The 24628-nt window shown below is 44.7% G+C and overlaps 1 protein-coding gene across 1 annotated transcript in view; it reads left to right on the forward strand.

Annotated features, from left to right (window-relative positions):
• The first annotated feature begins 17475 nt into the window (after window positions 1-17475).
• Window positions 17476-24628, forward strand: part of SMIM10L3 (small integral membrane protein 10 like 3) — a 26024-nt gene continuing 18871 nt past the window's right edge. The window contains exon 1 of the mRNA XM_040455641.1: window positions 17476-17558. Within this exon, the coding sequence (XP_040311575.1) occupies window positions 17476-17558 (83 nt within the window). The remainder of the gene's footprint in view (window positions 17559-24628) is intronic.

The raw sequence follows: 24628 nt of genomic DNA on the forward strand, positions 1-24628 counted from the left end.
GGCGGGCGCGCGGCTGCGGGCGGCGGGGCGCGGAGTGCCGGGGCCGCTGTCCACGCCGCCTCGCCCTCCGCCAACGGGAAGCCGGAGCCCAGCAGCGGCCACCACCCAAAGCTGGGGAAAACTGCGGAGAAACAGGAAATGGCCGCTCCACTCACATCCGGTCTCCCCTCCCCCCCCGCGCGGGCGCGCCGCTCCCAGGCTCCGGGGCGGGGTCGCTCCTGCCCGCGCGCCTCCCGAGCTTCCTGCCGGCTTCGGGGATGCTCGGGAGACGCTCGGGAGCGCTCGGCTCAATTCGAGGGCGCTCGGCTCGGGGGCGGGGCGCGGGGCCGGCCGGCCGCCATCTTCGTGCCGCCTGATGATTGGCCTAAGTCTAGCCGTCTTCTGTGATATCCTTAACTTAGGAGAGGAGGAGGTTCCTCCTGCAAATTCGGAACCTGAAACTCTAAAGAAGGAAATACCACACTACCATTTTTCAAAGAAAACTCCTGTTCATTAGGTCAAAAATATGTTGAAATTTGTTCGCTCACGTATGCATTTTGTTTCCAGCATGCTGAGCGTTTACTATGCCCTATGCTTTGTACGAGTTCTGGAGATAATGTTCTGTAGGCCGACCATTAAGGTGCCAATATTTGGGATATTTGCTTTCAGTTCTCCCTTCCTTCCTTCCTTTTGCAGGCTCCATGTCCACCGTGGGGCTTGAACTCATGACCCTGAGATCAAGAGTCGCCTGCTCTACCAACTGAGCCAGTCAGGAGTCCCTCTTAGTTACTTATGTATGCAACAGCATGTTGTATGTATGTATGTATGTATGTATGTATGTATGTATACATGTATGTAATCTACACCTAAGGTGGAGCTCGAACTCAAAATTCCATGATCAAGAGTTGTAAGCTCCTCCAGCTGAGAGAGCCGGGCGCACCTGTAACAACATGTTTTATTTATTTAAAAAAAAAATTTTTTTTTTAACGTTTATTTATTTTTGAGACAGAGAGAGACAGCATGAATGGGGGAGGGTCAGAGAGAGGGAGACACAGAATCCGAAACAGGCTCCAGGCTCTGAGCTGTCAGCACAGAGCCCGACGCGGGGCTTATACCCACGGACTGCGAGATCATGACCTGAGCCAAAGTCGGCCGCTTAACCGACCAGCCACCCAGGCGCTCCTGTAACAACATGTTTTAAACAGAATGTAGAAACACTGAACCGTTGGGACATTTGCAATGGCCCGTTGCTATTCAGTCCCATTCTGCACATGTCCCTTAACCAATTCATGTATTACTGGACAGTGGAATTGTCCTTATTTGAGAAATAGTGCTGAGCTGGGCATGTTTGTGCCAGAATCTTCACAGTTTGACTTCTTTAGACTACACGCCCCAAAATGGAGTTTTAAAACTTCCATACCTGTTGTTGCATTGCCCTCCTGCAAAGTGGTGGCTGGTTCACCACCCATCAGCTCTGTTTGAGAACAGACCCTCCAGGGGAGTTGATTTCCAATGACATTTTTACCTGGAGATCTTCTTTTTCTAGGATTCACTCTGTTGAAGTAACAATGTTCTGAAATCAGACCTTCTCTACATGGGTTTTTTCTTTTCTTTTTCTTTTTTTTTTTAATTTTTTTTTTCAACGTTTATTTATTTTTGGAACATAGAGAGACAGAGCATGAACGGGGGGCGGGGGCGGAGAGAGAGGGACACACAGAATCGGAAACAGGCTCCAGGCTCTGAGCCATCAGCCCAGAGCCCGACGCGGGGCTCGAACTCACGGACCGCGAGATCGTGACCTGGCTGAAGCCGGACGCTTAACCGACTGCGCCACCCAGGCGCCCCTTTTCTTTTCTTTTTTTTAAAGCATCTTTGTCTTGCAGTTATTTCAAAACAACATGGTCCTGGGCCAAAGGACAGCTCCTTTTCGCTGTTCCTAAAGCTCTCCCTTAAAGAGGAGTCAAAATTTTAAGGGTACTAGAGCAACAGTGTCCCCTTTGCTGGTAAAAATATCCAGGGAATCTTTAAAAAAAAAATTTTTTTTTAATGTTTGTTTTTGACAGAGAGAGCGTGAGCAGGGGAGGGGCAGGGAGAGAGGGAGACACAGAATCCGAAGCAGCCTCCAGGCTCTGAGCTGTCAGCACAGAGCCTGACACAGGGCTGGAGCTCACAGACTGCAAGATCATGACCTGAGCTGAAGTTGGATGCTCAGCCGACTGAACCACCCAGGTGCCCCAAAAATATCCAGGGAATCTATGACCAACATAAACTATGCAGTCTAAATACAGGAGCAAATAAAAGGGTGGGGCCTCAGGTCAATAATTTACTTCAATTGAACAAATAGTGGAGGGCTGCACTTGCCTAATGGACTGATAGTAAATGAAACAGATAGAGACATAGTTGCCAGGATACCAGGCCCACTCTTCTCCCTGTTAAGTGGGGTATAAACATAGTGCTGACATCAGGGACCAAAAACTGTATTCACACTAATAAAAAGGGCTTTCATCAAAAAGATAAGAGTGGAAAGGAGGCACTGGGTAGGATTTCTGGTGGGTCTTGATGGAATAAGAAGAATTTTCCATAGTGAGAACAAAGGCCTGGGCATTAGAAGCCATCCTCACATGTGACTCCAAGGGAGCCCTGCCTTTGAGCTGCTCTGGGTCTGGAATCCAGAGAGGTCATCAAAGGCTGCCTTGAGGACGGACTTGATTCTGATACATGTGTTTTTGAGCCAACAGGCAACACAGCCCACATTCAGATCATGATTTCTCTAGATTGGTAAAGTGAGAGTCCACTGCCCAAGAGGTTTGACTGTGTCTATACAATAACAAAATCAGCGTACAACTCACATATGAAAATACACTGATTCAAAAGTGAGTTTATTTAAAAGTTTAAGGGGCGCCTGGGTGGCTCAGTCGGTTAAGCGTCTGACTTCAGCTCAGATCATGATCTCACAGTTGATGAGTTCAAGCCCTGCATCAGGCTCTCTTCTGTCTGTTGGCTCAGAGCTGCTTTGGATCCTCTGTCCCTGTCTCTCTCTGCCCCTCCTCTGCTTATTCTCTCTCTCTCTCTCTCTCTCTCTCTCTCTCTCAATAAATAAATAAATAAAACTGAATTTAATAAACTTTAAAAAAAATAATAAAACTTAATTTAAAACTTCTCCACGTTTGATCTTGAGTAATGTTCTCCATGGCAACAAATGGGCCAAAAAAAAAATTAAAATTAAAACTAGTGACACCCGGGTGGCTCAATCAGTTGAACGTCTGACTTTGGCTCAGGGCATGATCTTCCAGTTTGTGAGTTCGAGCCCTACATCAGGCTCTCTGTTGTCGGTGCAGAGCCTGCTTCAGATTCTCTGTCTCCCTCTCTCTCTGCCCCTCCCCCGTTCCCCCTTTTTTTCTCAAAAATAAATAAACATTTTAAAGAGTTAAAAAAAAAAGATGCTGGAAGGGGAGGCTGGTAGAGGGAACCCCAGCACTGAATGGCAATTACAGGAAAAATTGTCAATTAGAGACACCTAACAGAAGAGTCTCAACAGAGAAGAACCACTCATTACAGGGCCCAATGGGGAGACACATACATTGCATCTCCTATAAGAAATCAACCACCCCTGCCACTCAGCCAATGGGAAATCGTCATCACTGGCAACTCTTGCTTCTCTCCAGTGGGCTTTTATTCAAAACCACCTCTCCCTGGAGAACCTGGGTGGCTCAGTTGGTTGAGCATCGACTTTAGCTCAGGTCACGATCTCACGGTTCCTGAGTTCCAGGCTCAGTGTTGTCAGCCCAGAGCCTGCTTTGGATCCTCGATCCTCTGTACCCTTCCTTCTCTTTGCCTCACCCCCAGGTGCAGGTGCGTGCTCTCTCTCTCTCAAAAAAACAAAAACAAAAAAAAAACAAAAAACCTCCCAACTTCCTCCTTCCCCATAATGTTCCTCTCCTTTGTTTATCAGACTGTCCTGTGGTTTTGCTGTAGCCTCCTTGTCCTCAATTGCAATTCTCTGCTATTCCCAAATAAACTCATTTTTACAGGTAAAATGACTGGCAGTTTTATTGTGTGTGTTTTAAAGATATGGTTTTTAGGGGCACCTGGGTGGTTCAGTCGGTTGGGCGACCGACTTGAGCTCAGGTCACGATCTCTCAGTTAGTGGGTTGGAGCCCTGGATCAGACCCTGTGCTGACAGCTCAGAGCCTGGAGCCTGCTTCAGATTTTATGTCTCCTTCTATCTCTCTGCCCGTCCCCTGCTCATGCTCTGTCTCTCTCAAAAATAAATGTTAAAAAAAAATTTTTTTAAAGATTTTGTTTTTAAGTAACTTCTACACCCACCATGGGGCTTAAACTCACAAGCCTGAGTTCATGAGTCACATGCTCCACTGACTGAGCCAGCCAGGTGCCCCCCTGGCAGTTTTATGTTTAAGGTTAACACAATCATATCTCCTACTGAGGTCCTTCATTCAAGGTCAATCAGTTATCCTGTTCCAGTTACTGTCAAGGTGTTGGAAGTCTGAAATGAGCAAAACAGATTCCTGCCATCAGGAAACCTACATCCTAGTAGGAGAGATGCTTAGTAAGCAAATGAACATATAGTATTCATTTCCAGATTAACATGATGGGTTAATACAAGTATCTAATTTAATTTCTACCCAAAACCCCACTAGAACTTCAGAAAAGGGATTTAAAAAAAAGACATAATCTTAGAACAGATTGAGATGAGGAGACAGACTGCTTGTAACTGATTTAGTCTCCTAGACTAGCAGTGGGAAAAGCTAAGGGACACCAGATCAACACCAGAGGATCACCAAAGAGCTGGGAACTGACAGCAGCAGGCACCTACAGAACTGGGGTAGAGGGAGAGCGGGGCACGGAAATGGCACAAAAGCTGATAAGCAGCAACAGGCCGTCTACATCCCTTCCCATCTTCCACTGGGCAAGGTGGCTGCCCTCTTCCTCCCCTACAAAAGACTGGAGGTTCCCCTCCAGAGAGCGTAAACTGAGAGTATTTGGATTGGGGGGTGGTTTGGGGCGGGGTGGGGGGGATAGGCAGGGAGTCCAGGCACAGTGCCTGGGAAAACAAAACAAAAACAAAGGGATCTAGTAGCCTAGGCTGAATCTTTTTTTTTTTTTTTAAGTTTTTTTTTTTTTGTTAATGTTTATTTATTTTTGACAGAAAGACAGAGTACAAGCAGGGGAGGGGCAGAGAGAGAGGGAGACACAGAATGTGAAGCAGGCTCCAGGCTCTGAGCTGTCAGCACAGAGCCTGACATGGGGCTCAAACCCACCAGCTGCAAGATCGTGACCTGAGCCGAAGTCGGATGCTCAACCGACTGAGCTATCCAGGCGCCCCGGAAGTGGTATTTAAAAAAAAAAAAAAAAGAAGCATTCAGATAATTACCCCCCCCCCAAAAAAAAAACCTAGCAGGAAAAACAACAGAAAGATGAGAAAATCTCTCAGAGGACCCAGAAGACATGGAGAGATAGAAAATAGGAAACGGTGAGAACATTAGGGAACTAGCTGATGAAGTCCAACTGTCATCCTAATAATATCCTGTAATAGAAAACAAAGAACAAAGAAAAAGCAACGGAGGAAAATATCCACGAAAATATTCAGGGAAATTTCCCAGACTTGAGTTCAGAGACAGAAAGTGCCAGCCCTGTGAATAAAAAATAGACCCGCCCTTGAGTTCATCATTGTGAAAACTTGAGAACAATGGGAACAGATAAGATTCTACAAGTTTCCAAAGAGAAAACACAAGGAAACAGGAAATAGAATGGCTTCAGATTTCCCAACAGTTGCCCTGATGGAGCAGTATGCCTTCCAGATGCTGAAGAAAGATGATTTTTTACTGAGAATTCTATTCACGGCCAAACTATCGATCAAGTGGGTGGGTGAAATGAGAACATTTTCAGACAAGTCAGTTCTTAAAAAAGTTTTATCTCCCACACACCATATCCCAGGAAGCTTCTGGAACATGTGTTCCTCCACGAGGAGGAAATAAACCAAAAGAAGCTGGAGCGCAGAAGCCAGAGATGCAACACAGCAGAGGGGAGAAGGGCCCCCACCCCCACACTGGGGATGGTGACTGTTTTATGACCAGCCCACTTGGGAGCGGGGAAATTTTGTGGCCATAAACCACATGCTGTCTGTATTCCTGGCCACTTCCTCCTACTTCCCCCAGCGTGGACAGCCAGGGATAGTGAAAGACAAACCAGCACTGTTGTCGACCAGCTGGGCTCTGGTGACAGAACGAGGATGTGACAACACTGAAAAAGTAACGAGGAGACAATAGAGAAGTAGCTCTTGATGTGAATGGTCACACTACCCCTGTACTTCTCTTTTTCTCTTTGCTTTCCCCCTACATTTTATTATACAAATTTTGACACAGAAAAGTTGAAAGGAATGTACAGTGAACGTCCACATGTCCATCTAAATTCTCCAATTAGCATTTTCCTATTTATGCTTTATCACATATCTATTTATCCGTTTAACAATTCATCAAGAGGCGCCTGGGTGGCTCAGTTGGTTAAGTGTTCTACTCTTGACTTCAGCTCAGCTCATGTTCTCACAGTTGGCAAGTTCGAGCCCAGCATTGTGCTCTGCACTGACAGTGCGGGGCCTGCTTGGGATTCTCTCTGTCTTCCTCTCTCTCTGCCCCCCACCCTACTTTCTCTCTATCTCTCAAAATAAATGGATAAACTTTAAAACAATCGATTCATCAATTTTTGGCCACATTTCAAAAGAAGTTGGAGAAATCAATACTTTTCACCTTTAAACACTTTAGCACACATGTAATTATCTTTTTTTAAGGTAAAACTATATACAATAAAATGCACAAACCTTAGGTTTACCATTCACTGACTTTTGACAAATCTACGCAGCTGTAATGCAAAACTCCATCAAGACCTAAAACCTTGCGGCAGCTGGGTGGCTGAGTTGGTTAAGCATCCCACTTCACTCAGGTCATGATCTCACAGTTCGTAAGTTCGAGCCCCGCATCAGGCTCATTGCTGTCAGTGTGGAGCCTGCTTCAGCTTCTCCGTCCCCCTCACTCTCTCCGAAGAACATTTAAAATAAAGCTGAGAAGAACATTCTTGTACAGATCTTTTTAGACATGCATTTTCACTTATTTGAGTGTAAGTACCCAAAAGTGGAATTGCCAGGTCAATAGAGTAGATGTGTTTCATTTTATTAGAAACTGAGACTTTATTCCAAACTCATGGTTCCATTTCACATTCCCATCACACTGTATCCCCATGAACACATAGTGTTATCAGTCTTTACATCTAATCAGTCTTTTATTTATTTTTTTAACCTTTATTTATTTTTGAGAGAGAGAGAGAGAGAGAGAGAGAGAGAGAGAGCGCAAGAGGGGGAGGGGCAGAGAGAGAGGGAGACACAGAATCCGAAGCAGGCTCCAGGCTCTGAGCTGTCAGCACAGGGCCCAACACACAGGGCTCAAACTCACAAACTGTGAGATCATGAGTTGAAGTCAGAAGCTTAACGGACCGAGCCACCCACGCACCCCTATCTAATCAGTCTTTTAGAGGTTAGTCATTCTGGTGGATTTCTAGTGATCTAATTTGCACTTCCCCGGTAGCTGTTGGTATAGCCCACTTTTGTGTGTGGGCTTTCCACCAGGCCCTCTTTGAACTAACAATGTGCAAGAGTCTTCTAATAGCCCTGGGCTACACTGCAGACAAAAACACAGATCCTTCCAAATAAGAAAAATTATTATATATACATGCTTATCGATGCACTGACATTCTCTGCAAGAGGACACAGCAACTGGGAACAGTGCTGACTTTGGGGAGGGGCCTGGGTACCTGGGAAAGGAGTATGAGGGACATGTTCTGTTCCCCTGCTCAGTAGGGAAGGAAAAAATTCTCCCTCTACCCCTCAGGGTCTTCCAGCTGACTCAGAATTAAATTTACATTGGGGCGCCTGGGTGGCTCAGTCGGTTAAGCGGCCGACTTCGGCTCAGGTCATGAGCTTGCACTCCGTGAGTTCGAGCCCCGTGTCGGGCTCTGTGCTGACAGCTCAGAGCCTGGAGCCTGTTTCGGACTCTGTGTCTCCCTCTCTCTGACCCTCCCCTGTTCATGCTCTGTCTCTCCCTGTCTCAAAAATAAATAAAAAACGTTTAAAAAAATTAAAAAAAGAAAGAATTAAATTTACATGAGACAAGTAAACAGGACAAAAAACAAATAAACATTGTTTTATTACACATGCATGTGCACGGAGGCCTAATACTGAAATAAAGACCAAATGAAATGACCAGGGCAGACAGTTTTTATACATTTTAGACAGAGACAATTGTTAATGAATTAATAATTATAATTAATAATTCCCTAGTAAGTAGGGAATTCTAAGCTAAGGTAGTAGATAGAAAAAAACTAACAAGGGTTGTTTCTACAGCTCTGTCTGGTTTAAAACCCATATCTCTTGGAGAGCCTGGCTCAGTGATTAAGCATTCCACACTTGATCTCAGGGCAGGTCTTGATCTCAGGGTCCTGAGTTCAAGCCCTGTGTTGGGCTCCATGCTGGATGTAGTGCCTACTTAAAAAAAAAAAAAAAAAAAAAAAAAAAAACTAAAATAAAGATAAATTCCATATCTCTGCTAATAAGGGTGTCTTTTATTTATTTTAGAGATTAAGAGAGAGTAGGGGAGGGGCAGAGAGAAGGGGGGAAGACAGAGAATCTGAAGCAGGCTCTGTGCTGTCAGTGCAAAGTCCAACATGGGGCTCGAACCCACAAACCGTGAGATCATGACCTGAGCCAAAGGCCGGACACTCAACCGACTGAGTCACCCAGGCCCTCCAACAGACAACTTGTCTTAATCATGTTAGCCTCGCTGCCGTCTTATGCCGAAAGTGTGGCAGGGGAAGGAACTCTAGCGTAGGAGCCCAGGAATGCCCCTGCTTTGTCACCAATGGACTATGGATTTGCTAAGTCACCAAACTTCTCTGCTCATCTGCACAATGACATGAAACTTGTGCTCTCAGTTTTGTGTTCCACAAGAACAGCAAAGACTGTAAACACCAGGAGAAATAAGCTGTACCAACGCATTACTATGTTATTGGAATTTTTTGTAAATATAGACATGCATGCATATTGTTAAAATAACAGGGGCGCCTGGGTGGCGCAGTCGGTTAAGTGTCCGACATCAGCCAGGTCACGATCTCGCGGTCCGTGAGTTCGAGCCCCGCGTCGGGCTCTGGGCTGGTGGCTCGGAGCCTGGAGCCTGTTTCCGATTCTGTGTCTCCCTCTCTCTCTGCCCCTCCCCCGTTCATGCTCTGTCTCTCTCTGTCCCAAAAATAAATAAAAACGTTGGAAAAAAAAAATTAAAAAAAAAAAAAAAAACAATTGGTACAGCCCAGCTTATACTAAAGATCATGGTCCCCAGCCCAGCCTCTCCTTGGGTCTCCTCACTCCCAAGTCGGCCCCCAAGTGGCCACCCCTTTCTTTAAAAAAAATTGTAGGGGCGCCTGGGTGGTTCCATTGGTTAAGCGTTCGACTCTTGATTTCAGCTCACATCATGATCTCATGGTTGTGAGATGTAGCCCCACGTCATGTCCTCGCTGAGAATGGAGCCTGCTTCAGATTCTCTCCCTCTTTCTCTGCCTCTCTCCTGCTCTCTCTCTCTCTCTCTCAAAATAAATAAGTAAACATTTTTTTAAAAAATTTGTGAAATCGGGGTACCTGCCTGGTTCAGTTGGTAGAGCATGCAACTCTTGATTTCAGGGTTGTAAGTTCAAACCCCACATTGATTACTTAAAAATAAAAGCTTTGCCCCAAAATTGTGAAATACAACAAATTAAAAAGAAGGCATGGGAGCACCTGGGTGGGTCAGTCGTTAAGCATCCGACTTAGGCTCAGGTCATGATCTCACGGTTTGTGAGTTTGAGCCCTGTGTTGGTCTCTGTGCTGACAGCTCGGAGCCTGGTGCCTGCTTCGGATTCTGTGTCTCCCTCTCTCTTTGCCCCTCCCCCACTCGTGCTCTGTCTCTCTGCCTGTCAAAAAATAAATAAACATAAAAAACCAAAACAAGAAGGCACGAAACTAAATGTACAGTTAGGGGCAACCATGTTTAATTCTATTTGTCCTCTTGCAGTGATTTCCTCCGAATCTCCAAAGAACAAACTGATACCACTATTTCTCGCTTGATCAACTATCAACATTACATTTCTGCTGTGATAAATGCAGATTTGGCTCACTGATGCTACCATTCCCCCCTTAATGTATATTTCGCTATTTTAGTTCTTTTCATGGGTACTGTTTAAACTTTCAAGAAGATACTGTCCCTCTCTTCTTGGCTCTTCTTACTGTCTCTGGATCCTCCCAGGTAAAATGAGGAAGCTCCAGAGGCTCACCTGGACCAGGAAGGTCTGGGCAGTTCGAGAGTGACCACGCAGCCTATGGCAACAGGCTTGTGCCTCTGACCCAAGGGCACGTACTCATACTTATTGTAGATTCATCCATTTTGTCCTTGAAGTCAGGACAGGTAGAGGCCTGAAGGGCATAGTCCTGTCCAGAATTTGCATGGGAAAGATGTTAAAATTAATGTGAGATTGAGCCCGGCATCAGGCTCTGCACTGTCAGCCTTAGGATTCTCTCTCTCTGCCCCTCATGCACTTTCTCTCTCTGTTTCTCAAAATCAATAAATAAACATTTTTAAAAAACTATCTCACACCCCTTCAGACTCCAAGCCGGTCGCTGCTTGCTCCTGTGTTTGCTAAGATTCCTAGGTGTGATGTGTCACCCCAGCTTATCTCCCTAGAAATGGCCGACAAAAATATAACACAAATTACATAAGAATGTTCTAGTGGCCACGTTAAAAAGAGCAAAAGGAGGCCTTTCTGTTTATGCCACCTTGGAGCCTGTGAAGGCCTGCTGGAACAGGACTCCTGAAATGACAACTATGTCTGGAAGGCTGTGGTCCAAGGCCATTTTTGCCGACTATGAGCGGGGTTTCCAGAACCAGAGGGAGCACGCAGCTCTTCTTAAAACTGAAGGTGCTTAGGCTCTAGCGGGGAGGGGAGGGCAAAAGCACTGATTTTTTTAGTTTGATTTTTTTTTTTAATTTTTTTAAATATATTTTTTTTCAATGTTTATTTTTTATTTTTGGGACAGAGAGAGACATAGCATGAACGGGGGAGGGGCAGAGAGAGAGGGAGACACAGAATCGGAAACAGGCTCCAGGCTCTGAGCCATCAGCCCAGAGCCCGACGCGGGGCTCGAACTCATGGACCACGAGATTGTGACCTGGCTGAAGTCGGACGCCTAACCGACTGCGCCACCCAGGCGCCCCAGTTTGATTTTTTTTAAGTAGGCTCCCTGACCAACATGGGGCTCTAACCCATAACTCTGAGACTAAGAGTTGCACGCTCCACCGAGTCAGCCACGTGCCCTGCAACTAATTTTTTTCCTTATTTATTTATTTATTTATTTATATTATTATTATTTTTTTATTTTATTTTTGAGACAGAGAGAGACAGAGCATGAACGGGGGAGGGTCAGAGAGAGGGAGACACAGAATCTGAAACAGGCACCAGGCTCTGAGCTGTCAGCACACAGCCCGACGCGGGGCTCGAACTCACGGACCGCGAGATCATGCCCTGAGCCGAAGTCGGATGCTCAACTGACTAAGCCACCCAGGTGCCCCTTTTTTTCCTTTTTTAAAAAATGTTTTTTCAATTTTTTTTTTTTTTTTTTTTTTTTTTTTGAGACAGAGAGACAGAGCATGAGCAGGGGAGGGGCAGAGAGAGGGGGAGACAGAATCCGAAGCAGGCTCCAGGCTCTGAGCTGTCAGCACAGAGCCCAACATGAGGCTCGAACTCAGAAACCAATGATTGATCTCTGGAACTGTGAGATCATGACCTCAGCTGAAGTCAGACGCTTAACTGACTGAGCCACCCAGGCGCCCCACACTGGAACTAATTTTTAAGCCACTTTATGGAGGTGCGATTGACAGACGAAAGCTGTACATATTTAATGTACACAACTTGATGAGTTTGGAATAATGCAATTAATTTTAATCACATGCTTTATTTGACTCAGGACTAAAATATTATTTCAATATGTAATCAATATTAAAATTGTGGTGATTTAAAAATTTTTAAGTTTATTTTGAGAGAGACAGAGAGAGTGAGTGGGGGAGGGGCAGAGAGAGAGGGAAAGAGAGGATTCCAAGCAGGCTCCTCCGCATTGTCAGTGCAGAGCCCAATGTGGGACTTGAACTCATAAACAGTGAGATCATGACTTAAGCTGAAATCAAGAGTCGGATGCTTAACCGACTGAACCAACCAGGTGCCCCCAAAATTGTGAAGATATTTGACAGTCTTTTTTTGGTACTAGTTTTTGAAATCTGGTGTATTTTACACTTGTATCATATTTAGATTCAGATGCTTTAGTGTTCATTAGAAATATTTGATCTTGGGGCGCCTGGGTGGCGCAGTCGGTTAAGCGTCCGACTTCAGCCAGGTCATGATCTCGCGATCCTTGAGTTCAAGCCCCGCGTCAGGCTCTGGGCTGATGGCTCAGAGCCTGGAGCCTGTTTCCGATTCTGTGTCTCCCTCTCTCTCTGCCCCTCCCCCATTCATGCTCTGTCTCTCTCTGTCCCAAAAATAAATAAACGTTGAAAAAAAAATTAAAAAAAAAAAAAAAAAGAAATATTTGATCTGTATTTAGATTTTGTAAAATTTACTGTTCAAAAGGTAGAATCCCGATACTCAGGTTAAAGTAGACATACTTAAAACTTTTCCAATAACTGAATCAGTTTTTAAATTTATTTACTAGTTTTTAATTTTTTTAAGGAACCTCTACCTGCCATATGGGGCTCAAACTCACGACCCCGAGATCAAGAGTAGTATGCTCTACCGACTGAGCCAGCCAAGTGCCCCAGTTTTCCCATTTAAATTGAAGTAAATTTCAGGGGTGCCTGGGTGGCTCAGTCGGTTAAGTGTTCGACTTTGGGTCATGATCTCACAGTTCGTGAGTTCAAGTCCCATGTCGGGCTCTGTGCTAACAGCCCGGAGCCTGGAGCCTGGAGCCTGGAGCCTGCTTCTGATTCTGTGTCTCTTCTCTCTACCTCTTGCCTGCTCACACTGTTTGTATCTCAAAAATAAACATTAAAAAAAAAAATCTTTAAATTGAAGTAAATTTCAAAAGCTGAAAAGTCACGTGTCTACTGCATAGGACAACTCAGGTTTAATGGATGATGATGCTACTGCTACGGAGGCCCCTGCTTGGGAGAAACTATCACAAATGTCTAAAGGTCCTTCTGTTTGGCGTTTTTCACGAGGATGTTATTGATCATCTTTCCCACTACATCACCTTTATGAGGACCACCTTTCAGTTCTTCGTACAGTTGAAAGCTTTTCTTAAGGGGCACCTGGGTGGCTCAGTCGGTCAAGCGTCCAACTCTTGGTTTCTGCTCAGGTCACTATTTCACGGTTCATGGGTTTGAGCCCCGCATTAGGCTCTGCGCTCGCTGACAACACGGAGCCTGCCTGGGATTCTCTCTCTCCCTCTCTCTGCCCCTCCTCCACTCTGTCTCCCAAAATAAATAAACTTAAAAAAAATAATTAAAAAAAAAAAAGTCACATGCCACACTGACTGAGCCAGCAGGGGCCCCTGTGTTTGTTATTAAATATATAATTTCAGATACACTGATAAATGGTACAAATAAAAATGCAGTAATACTTATTGTATTTGTTGGCGTTTTTTTCAGAGAAACAGAACCAGCAGGAGAAATATGTATGTTTCTCTTGTTGAGAAAGAGAAAGACAGAAAGGGAGGAAAGGTGGGAGGGAGATTTATTATGAGCAATTGGCCTATGTGATTGTGGAGGCTGACAATGACCTACCATCTGCTACAAGCTGGGGACCTGGGAGAGCCCTTAGTTCTAGGCCAAGGCTAAAGGCCTGAGGACCAAGAGAGTTGATGGTGTAAATTCCAATCTGAAAGCAGAAGACCAATTTCCCAGTTTAAAAACAGGAAATTCTGCCTAACCCCACCTCTTGTTCTATTTAAGCCTTCCACATTGAGGAGGGCCATCTGCCCTACTCAATCTACTGCTTCAAATGTTAATCTCATCCGGAAACACCTTCGCAGACACACCCAGGATAATGTTTAACCAGCTATCTGGGCACTCTATGGCCTGGTCAAGTTCACACATAAAATTAACCATCACACTTATATTATGGGTATTGAGGGGGATGCGTTACGGTCATAATTAACAATAATAATGAATAATTAATAACAGGAACAAAACCCAACTAACTACCAAGCACTGTATATGCCTTTCTTGTATTATTTTTATGTTTTTCTTGTATTATATTTAATTCTCAAAACAACTCTAAGGCTAAGGTAGTACTAATATACCCATTTCGCAAATGAGGAAATTAAGGCATATTGACATTTATTAACTTGCTCAAGATCAGGTTTCTGGGAAATGGTATTTTGAAACTTTTTTTTTTAAGATTCTATTTTTAAATAATCTCTACTCCCAATCTGGGGCTCAAACTCACAACCCCAAGGTCAAAAGTCACACACTCTACTGACTGAGCCAGCCACGCGCCCCACAAATGGCACTTCGAACTAATGTCAGGATCTGCTCTCTCAGTCACTACACTAAGCTACTTCATGTATTTATTCTTTGGTTACAAATTTTGAAGAGCTGGTCCCTGTCCTCAAGGATCTTCCCATATAATAAGGCCACGAGCCCTGCTACAGAAAGAAACCATTTTTCGTTTGGAAGATAGAAGTGAGGGCAAGGAGATGATGCAGACAAGACTGTAGGATGAAGATATGGATCTGAAAGGCCAAGTATTGGTTGGGTTTCCATATTTGTAGCACGTTGTATTTTCCAAGTTGACCACAAAAGATCTCCTATCCTCTATGCCCTCCTACACCGTGACACTGACACTCCTCCCGCTGAGAAATGAGATCTATGTTCCTTTCCGTCACAGCCTAAGGAGAAGTGGAAACGGGGGTCTGTCTGGGATGGCCAGCAAGCTTGCTCTTGGAACCCCATCATCATAGTGTAGGGAAGCTCAGGCCACGTGAAAAGGCCACATACAGGTGTTCCAACTGCCAGCCTCTTCTGAGGACCTAGCCACGGCCAGCACCAGATTCTTGAGCAAGTGCAATATGATAATAAATATACTTAGAGGCACCTGGGTGGCTCAGCTGGCTAAGCATTGGACTCTTGGTTTTGACTCAGGTCACGATCTCACAGTTTGTGGGTTCAAACCCCGCGTCAGGCTCTGCACTGACAAGTGTGGAGCCTGCTTGGGATTCTCCCTCTCCCTCTGTCCCTCCTGCACTCTCTCTCTCTCACACACGAAATAAATAAATAAACTTAAGAAATTATAAAAAATACATATATACTTGGTCTCTGTCCCCAGTTTTTGGTGTAGAGTTCTTAAAACTATTGGAATTCCCTGAGCAATAGCATTGCCCTTTGTTACTCATAAGGAGACCTTTTCAACCACATCTGAGTTTATGCTAATGAGGTGACTCATGGCTGGGCCTTTAGATAGCCTCAGGGTGGGGACTGAGGGCCAGAAATACCAATCATGTGATGAGAAGAAGGTTGGCCCCTTCAGCACTCCCCCCAAACCCCCCCCCCCCCCAGTCCCGGGGAGAAAGGACTGGAGATTGAGTTCAATCTTGTGGCCAGTAACTTAATTAATCGTGCCTGCGTAATGAGATCCCATAAGAAAACCCTGAAATAATGAGACTGGAGGAGCTTCGGGTCAGTGAACAGGTCAAAGTGCTGGGTGGTGTGCCTGGCTTCCATGAGGAGAAGGCAGGGAAACCCTGCCTCACTCAACTTGGACTTCGTCCTCATCAACTCTTTTTTTTTTTTTTTTAAGTAATCTGTACATCCAACATGGGGCTCAAACTCACAACCCTAAGATCAAGAGTTGCATGCTCAAAAAAAAAAAAAAAAAAGTTGCATGCTCTACAGAGCCAACCAGGCACCCCTACAACTCTTTCTTTTAAACCAGTTTATTGAAGCATGATTGACAAAAAGCTATATATATATATTTTAATATTAATAATTACCACAATCTATGCCATAAACATGTATCACCTCCAAAACTTACCTCCCGCCTCCTTTACTTGCTATTATCGTTATTTGTTATAAGAAAACATAAGACTTGAGCTCTTGGCAAATGTTTAATTATACAGTCAATATTGTTAATATAGAGGCTGTGCTGTGCGTAAATCTCTAGGATTACTCAACTTGTGCAACTGACATTTTGTACTCTAACACCTCCCCTTTTCCCCAGCTCTTGGCAGCCACCATTCTGCTCTCTTAGGAGTTTGGCTATATTTTTTAAATTAATGTATTTATTTTAGAGAGAGAGAGAGAGAGAGAGAGAGCGCTCAAGTGGGTGAGGGGCAGAGATGAAGAGACAGAGTCCCAAGCAGGCTCTGTGCTGTCAGCACGGAGCCTGAAGCAGGGCTCCATCCCATGAACTGCAAGATCGTGACCTGAGCTGAAATCAAAAGTTGGACACTTAACTGACGGAGTCCCCCAGGCTCCCCGGTTTGGCTATTTTAGATTCCTCATCTTTAGGGTATCACACAGCATTTGTCCTTCTGAGTCTGGCTTATTTCACTTAGCATAGTGTCCTCCAGGTTCACCCACGTTGTCACAAATGACAGGATTTCATTGTTTTCTTTTTTTAATGTTTATTTTTGAGAGAGAGAGAGAGTGCGAATGGGAGAGAGGCAGAGAGGGAGACACAGAATTGGAAGCAGGCTCCAGGCTCTGAGCTGTCAACACAGAGCCCAACGCGGGGCTTGAACCCATGAACCGCGAGCTCATGACCTGAGGTGAAGTTGGACACTCAACCAACAGAACCACCCAGGCGCCCCTTCCTTGGTATTCCATTGTATCCTGGTGGGCTCTTCATCTGGTTGTTCATTTGTACCCTTCATAGTAAACCAGTAACTGCAAGTTCATAGCGGCTTCCTGAGTTCTGTGAGTCATTTTTGTGAAGTATCAGACCTGAACAGGGGTCTGGGAACCCTTGAATTTATAGGCTGCTTGTCAGAATCATGAGTAGCTCTCAGGACTTGTGATTGGTGTCCAAAGAAGGGGTTGTGTTATGGGACTGAGACCTTGAAACCTGTGGAGTCTGACGCTAACTCCAGGAAGGTAGTGCCAGAACTAAGTTGATTGTTGGACACCCAGTTAGCGTCAAGGAATTGTCGTGTTGGAAAATGCAAGAAGCCTTTAAGAGGACAGCAGCTCTTGCTGCCATTTGACTGCAAACATGAGAGCCCCCCAATGAGACCTGTTTAGTGCAGCTGACTCCACCCCCACAGCAGTGAGAGAGGATAGTAAAATGATGGTTGTTGCTTTAAGGAACGAAGTTATGGGATGATATTTTTATGGAACAAGTGACTAAGCGGCCTCAGGGTGGGGATACTGGCACAACCAGAGGCGAAAAAATGGGAAGGCAAAGGAAAGATGAGAGGACATCATGGGCTGTGGTTCTTGGGGTGCAGGCAGCAGAAAGCTACTCCGGATTGAGAAAAAACAAAGATATGAATGGGAAGAACACTGGTGAGCTCATGGAATCTAGGGACAAGTTGAGTGACTGGGGCTCAGAAAAGACAGGACCCAGGGCCGCTCTGGGGACCTCAAGGATCTTCTTTCCAGGGCACTGACATCACAATATCAGACCCACCTGCCTGCAGATGCGGCTCTGATGGGGTTTTGGAGGGATGGGGGTCCAGAGCCGATGGCCAAGAAAGAATTCTTGAAGATGTCTTCGGTACAAAACGGTGATTTTATTTTTATTTATTTATTTAATGTTTTTATTTATTTGAGACAGAGAGACAGACAGAGTACAAGCTGAGGGAGGAGCAGAAAGAGAGGGAGACACATAATCAGAAGCAGGCTGCAGGCTCTGAGCTGTCAGCACGGAGCTGGATGTGGGACTGGAACTGGTGAACCGCGAGATCATGACCTGGGACGCTCAACCAACTGAGCCACCCAGGCGCCCCCCAAAATGGTGATTTTATTAAAGCACAGGGACCGTGGGCAGAAAGAGCTGCACTGGGGTTGTGAAGAGTGACTGGTTGTGTACTATGGAGTTGGGGGACTGAAGAGGAAGTTTCTTCATGGGATTTCCATACGCTAAGGAACGCTCCCACGGAGTGAAAGAGTGAAGGAGAAAGTTGCTGGAGGCCTAGCTATTGTCAAGGTTAGGTTGTCTTTCCCTCTAGCAAATCGAGATCATTAATAGTAGGGAGTTTCTGGAGATTAGGCTATTGATAAGATTGCCCTTTTCTTGCAATTTACCAAGAGATTTGCAAACCAATGGAGACTCCTGTCCTGCAGGACTCTGATCTCTAGTCAGTTACCCATTTGCTTTCCCCTTTCCTTTGTTCTTGGGCAGCCAGGAGTATGGGAGGAATGTCAGACTGGGGGGTGGTGATTTTTGGGGGGTGTCGGTTTGCCTTATGGTCCCTCATCAGCTCCACTCAGGCTTCAGTTCCTGGCAAGCGGGCTGGTATTCTCATCAGTAAGGTTTGGTCACCTACCTGCCTGTTGGGGAAAAGGGAGTCCCTCCTGTGACTCACAGCCCACCGGAAGCACAAGGAATGGGTTAGAGGAAGTCCTCCTGAAAGAGGGAAGTTGTGGCTGGTCAGGGAAAATGAAAAGATACCATTGTATTCATTAGGATTAGTTTCAGTGAGAATGACAGAGACCTGAAGTGACAGCAGTTTAAACAAGATCAAGGTTTATGCCACTGGTATGTAAAAATCCAGGGGTGCCTGGGTGGCTTAGTCAGCTAAGTGTCCAACTTCGGCTCAGGTTATGATCTCTCAAGGTCCGCGAGTTCGAGCCCTGTGTTGGGCTTTGTGCTGACAGCTCAGATTCCGGGTCTCCCTCTCTTTCTGACCCTCCCCCACTCACGTTCTCAGTCTCTCTCAAAAATAAACATTAAAAAAAATTTTTGTTTTTAAATCCAGAGGTGAGTAATTCAGGCCGGTATGTTCCTCTTATTTATGAAGCCTGAAGGTCCAGCTCCTTCCTCACGTACCAAGGTGGAGCTCAAGCCAGCACACGAGTTCCAAGAAGATGGGGAAACAGGGAGGCAAGGGTGGGGTGGAGTGTGAATGAAGGGTCTCTTCAGGGTGATCCCGGGAAACTCCCTCACTTCTTACACCCCATCTGCCAGAACTCAGTCACATGACCACACAAAGCCACTGTGCGGGCTGGGAGATACAGGCCTTGCTAAAAAAAAAAAAATCTATTCCCCCTCAGGAAGAGAAGAGTGGGTCCTACAGGACAATTGTCAGGTCCTGCCCCCATGCACCGTGTGCCATCTGGCTGTCCGGCACTCACACACATATATCTCTCCACACATGAAATATTTTTAGGTGCTCTCACCCACCATAATGTAACCATCACAATCTCATACTCAACCAAGAACACCCTCACCCATCTTGGGGAGAGAAACACAGAATCCAGTCCAGGTATGGCGAAGGCCCCAATTCCAGGACCTCTGGGATGTGCTCTCTGCCTTCAGTCCTATCTCAAGTTCTGCAATCTGTGGGCCAAACGGAAGTACAACCACCACCAACTCATCTTATATAGAATAACAAGAAGCAGGAGGAGGAAAGAGATGTCACAGATTCTAAACAATGATACAGCAAGCGAGGAAATGCAGCCAGACACTATCCACAGCCTCCATTTCCACAAGGAACAAGCCTGTAGCTGACATTTTTCACTTCCCCTTTCACTACCCTTGCTGACATCCCCTTGCCTTTGGCCAGCATCAAAGTCAGTCAGTCCATTAGAGTCTTTGTTCAAAGCTTCTGTTCCTGAAAAATCTTAGCCCTTGGTAATCCAGCCTGCGAAGGGATTCTGCCATGTTTTTAAACCTTTGTCCTTGATGTATGGGTTATCTCTTGCTAGGTAGCAAATCACTCCCAAACTTGGGGTGTCTGGGTGGCTCCGCTGGTGGGGTGTCCAACTGTTGGCTTTGGCTCAGGTCATGATCTCATGGTTCATGAGTTCGAGCACTACATTGGGCTCTGTACTGCTGGTGCCGAACCTGCTTGGGATTCTCTCTCTCCCTCTCCCTCTGCCCCTCCCCTGCATTCTCTCTCTCTCTCTCTCTCTCTCTCTCTCTCTCTCTCTCTCTCTCAAAATAAATAAACTTGAAAAAAATCACTCCTAAGCTTAAAATACTTCAAACAATAGACAGCAAGCAGGGTCCTGTGGAATGATGATGGCCACTCCTACATTCATTATCCTGTGGAGTTGGGGGAGTCCCACAGACACACACTCTAAGTGGTACAGTGGGAGAGTATTAAATTAGCATGCAGGTAGAAACATCAATAGCCTATTCAATGTTGACTTCTTTGTATTCAAGCAGTACTCATAAAAAAAGGCATCACAGGGGCACTTACCTTGGTCAAAACTAAAAATTTGAAATGAGACTATGGGGAACCACTATATTGATACCTAAAAAATAATTTGCAATTTGCGTTATGCTTAGCTTTTTGTTAAGCTGTATAAAACTTTAAGCATTCCACAGACACTAAATAAATTTTGCAGTTTATTTCATGACAGTTAACATCAAGGAGAATAATCTGGATTTACCTAGATGACCCATGACTTTTGAAAGTTTATTTGAGAGAGAGAGAGAGCACAAGAGTGCATGGGGGTGAGACAGAGGGAGGGAGACAATGAGAATCCCAAACAGTCTCCATACTGTCAGCACGGAGCCCAATGCAGGGCTTGAACCCATGAACCCACCTGTGAGATCATGACCTGAGTCAAAGTCGGACGCTTAACCGACTGAGCCACCCAGGCGCCCCAGGAACTTTTTTATTTTTAAAATTTGTTCATTTATTTTGAGAAAAAGAGAGCACAAGCAGGGGTAGGGCAGAGTAAGAGGGAGAGAGAATCCTTTCTCTGATTATGGGGCTCGAACTCATGAACTGTGAGATCATGATCTGAGCTGAAATCAAGAGTTGGACACTTAACCAACTGAGCCACCAGGTGTCCCTCTTTTTGCAAATAACCTCTGTCCCCAACGTGGGCTCAAACTCAGGACTCCCAAGGTCAAGAGTGGCATGGTCTGCCAACTGAACCATCCAGGTGCCACTAATTATGATTATTAATGGATCCACAAGGCTTGTACTGTAAGGACTCCAGGGACCTAAGCATGAAAATAACTACGACTTTCTGGGTGCCCTCTATCTGCCTAGGACTGTGCTGGATGCTATGCACACTTGCTCTCATTTATTTTTCACAAATACCCTGTAGGATGGGTGCCCTTCTCCTCATTGTACAGAACCAGGTCACAGAGCTCCAAGAAGCTGCTGAATGTGAAACTCTGCCTCCCTGTGCTTTTCCTATCAGGTGAAGCTGGAAAGAAAAAAGCCTACTATTTCCCTCACCTGAGCCTGCGCACTCACAGCAGGAGAGAAGGTTGTAGGTGAATCACTTGGATCCTGTTGATCAAGTGTGAATAAAATTATTTTCCTATTTGTGTCAGTGTCTTTTCTCCTACCTTCTTTTATAACCTTTATGAACCTCTGTGGAAATACTTTTCACACTGACTTATAATTAATTCTGCCTGTTTCTCAACTTATAATTAGCAGAATGTCTTCCCAGAGATGCCAGAAAATGGGGGCTGAGTTAAATGCTAAAGCAGGAGGCTAGGCTAATTTACCAGCCTGCTCTATAGCTTAGAACTAGTTAACCTTGATATACACTAAACCTCAAATCTTGTTAGTGTTCCTTCGTGTTCTCTTTGACCTCCCATTTTGTTTAATCACAGAAGGCTTTTTACCTTGCTCAGGGTGGTTTTGTGTTAATTCTGTTTGCCATTGCTTATGGCAACTGGATGCCTTGTTAAAAATGCCTTCTTGCCTCAAAGGCATTTAAAGAAATGAATAACCAAGGAGGATATACGTATATATATATATATCTCTCACATCCCTGCAGCCCATCTGGTCTTTCAACATACTTCTAATAAACAGGACTGCCAAATCTCCACCCAGTGAAAATCTTTACAGGCCTAAGAATAAATTCAGCTGATCTCCAAACCTGTTCACACATTGTCAGACTGATTTTGTAATTTCGGCAAATTTTCCACTGAAGACTCTAGCCTTTAAAATCTTTAAATTGTTTTCTAAATACTGTGCAAAGAAGTGTTCATTTTGCTTTTGGGGGAAGGGTAGCTTGAATGATGATGATAATTCAGCACCATGTTTTCTGCATCCTCAGAGATAGCATCCACTGAGTGCTGAAAGAAAAAAATAGCTTACCAAAAAAAAAATAAAATAAAAAATAAAGGGAAGTGAGCTTTTTAAGGCAGCAATAAATGTGGCAAAATGTAATGTTGCAAAAATAAGGGAAACTAAAGATTTGTGCAAAGACTTTAAAAAATATTATTTTAATAATAATAAAACTAGCCCAAACCCAAAAACCCTGAAATACTTACTTAAAATGGTCTTGGCCTGAAACACAATGGATAGTAAATATAGGATTATGAGCATCAAAAAGTACAATTAAAAAAATATTTTTACTTTTAAATAATCTCTGCACCCAACCTGGGGCTCAAATTCATGACCTTGAGATCAAGAATTGCATGCTCTACTGAGCCAGCCAGTCACCCCCCAAAAAAGTACTATCTTTACACGGTAGACATTTAAAGAAAAATGATAGTGCTAAATAATAGTCATAAAGACAATACTAGAAATGATTTATAACCTATTTTTAACCTTCTTTGTATTATAGATGAGTAAAATGAAAAATTTTTTAAAAATTATTTTGAACGTGAATTTATTTCAGGGTAGAGAATTTTTAAAAAAATAATTTTTCATGTTTATTTATTTTTGAGAGAGAGAGAGAGAGCATGAACAGGGGAAAGGGCAGAGAGGGCGACACATTCTGAAGCAGGCTTCAGGCTCTGAGCTGTCAGCACAGAGCCCAACATAGGGCTCCAACTCACAAATTGTGAGATCATGACGTGAGCTGAAGTTGGACACTTAACTAACTGAGCCACCCAGGTGCCCCTCAGGGTAGAAAATTTTTAAATGGCTTCTATAAATGATTACTATTGCAAACCCATTTTGGGGCAAAGCAATTTTGCATTTAAATCTATTTTCAAAAAAAAAATCTATTTTCACACTGTTGCTTTCTAATTTTCTTAGAGGGCTAAAGGCTTGCTTTTAATTTTTTTTCAATGTTTTATTATTTATTTTTGAGAGAGAGACGGAGCATGGGTGGTGGTGGGGCAGATGGAGAGGGAAACACACAATCTGAAGCAGCTCCAGGCTCTGAGCTGTCAGCACAGAGCCCGACGCCTGGGCCGGACGCCAGAGCTCCAACTCACCACGAGATCGTAACCTGAGCCAAGGTCAGACGCTTAACCGACTGAGCCACCCAGGCACCCCAAGGCTTGCTTTTAATTTCATCAGTGCAACTCGTTTTTTCCTCACCTGTACCAAATTCCCAGACTTTCATTGGTAGCAAGAAGTAATGACATGAAATACTTTGTCTGAAACTAGAAATAAAGCATCTACCTTCACACCATGAAAATCTTTGATAGAAGCCTATATGCTGAAATATGAATGTAAAAACTCACTGTCAAGAAAACAAAACACCCTGAACCAGAACACTAGAAGTTTTGTAAGTTTCAATATTATTACTTTTTTATATTAGGGGCTTAATTCATATCATAATTATTAAAGATCAAAATTAAAAAAAAAATAATGTTTATTTATTTTCCAGAGAGAGAGAGAGAGAGAGAGAGAGAGAGAGAGAGAGAGAGACAGAGTGCAAGCAAGGGAGGAGCCGAGAGAGAGGAAGACACAGAATCCGAAGCTGACTCCGAGCTATCAGCACACACCCAGTTGCAGGGCGCGAACCCACAAACCCTGAGATCATGACCTGAGCCGAAGTGAGACGCTCATCCGACCGAGCCACCGAGGCGCCCCTAAAGATCAAATTTTAAGGGCTCCTGGGTGGCTCAGGGCATCCGACTCTTAATTTTGGTTCAGATCATGATCTCACGGTTGGCGAGATGGAGCTCCACGATGGGCTCTGTGCTGGCAGCGTGGAGTCTGCTTGGGATTCTCGGTCTCCCTCTCTCTCTCTGCCCCTTCCCCCCCACTCTCTCAAAATAAATAAATAAACATTTAAAACAAGAAAAAAAGATTAAATTTTACATCAGTTAACGTTGAACAACAATGGCTGGAGTCCTGAAACAATCTAAGCGGGGAGCATGTTCTGCCCCTCAGGCCCTTTTTACAATTGCGGTTAGACATGCATTACATAAAACTTACTATTTTAACAATTTTTAAGTGTACAGTTCCGCAGGACTCAGAACACTGACACTGTACAACCCTTTAAAATTCACTGCTCACCTTCTCGTGTATTTTAATTTTCCTACTTACCTTTAGGGGGCAGACGGAAACAACGCATCAGCCTCTCTGGGGGAGCATCCAGCCGCTCCTGGCCCACGCATGCGCGTCTCACCTGCGGAAGGTGACAAGGGGCGGGGTAGGGGGCGGGGCAGAGGTGCGCAGGCGCGGCGCGGGCATTGTGACGTCAGGCCGCGCGGCCCGGCTGGGACCAGGCGGCGGCTCGCGAAGGAGCTTCCC

The sequence above is a fragment of the Herpailurus yagouaroundi genome, unplaced genomic scaffold (assembly GCF_014898765.1).
Source record: "Herpailurus yagouaroundi ecotype Mexico unplaced genomic scaffold, PumYag 216, whole genome shotgun sequence".
Classification (NCBI taxonomy): Eukaryota; Metazoa; Chordata; class Mammalia; order Carnivora; family Felidae; genus Herpailurus; species Herpailurus yagouaroundi.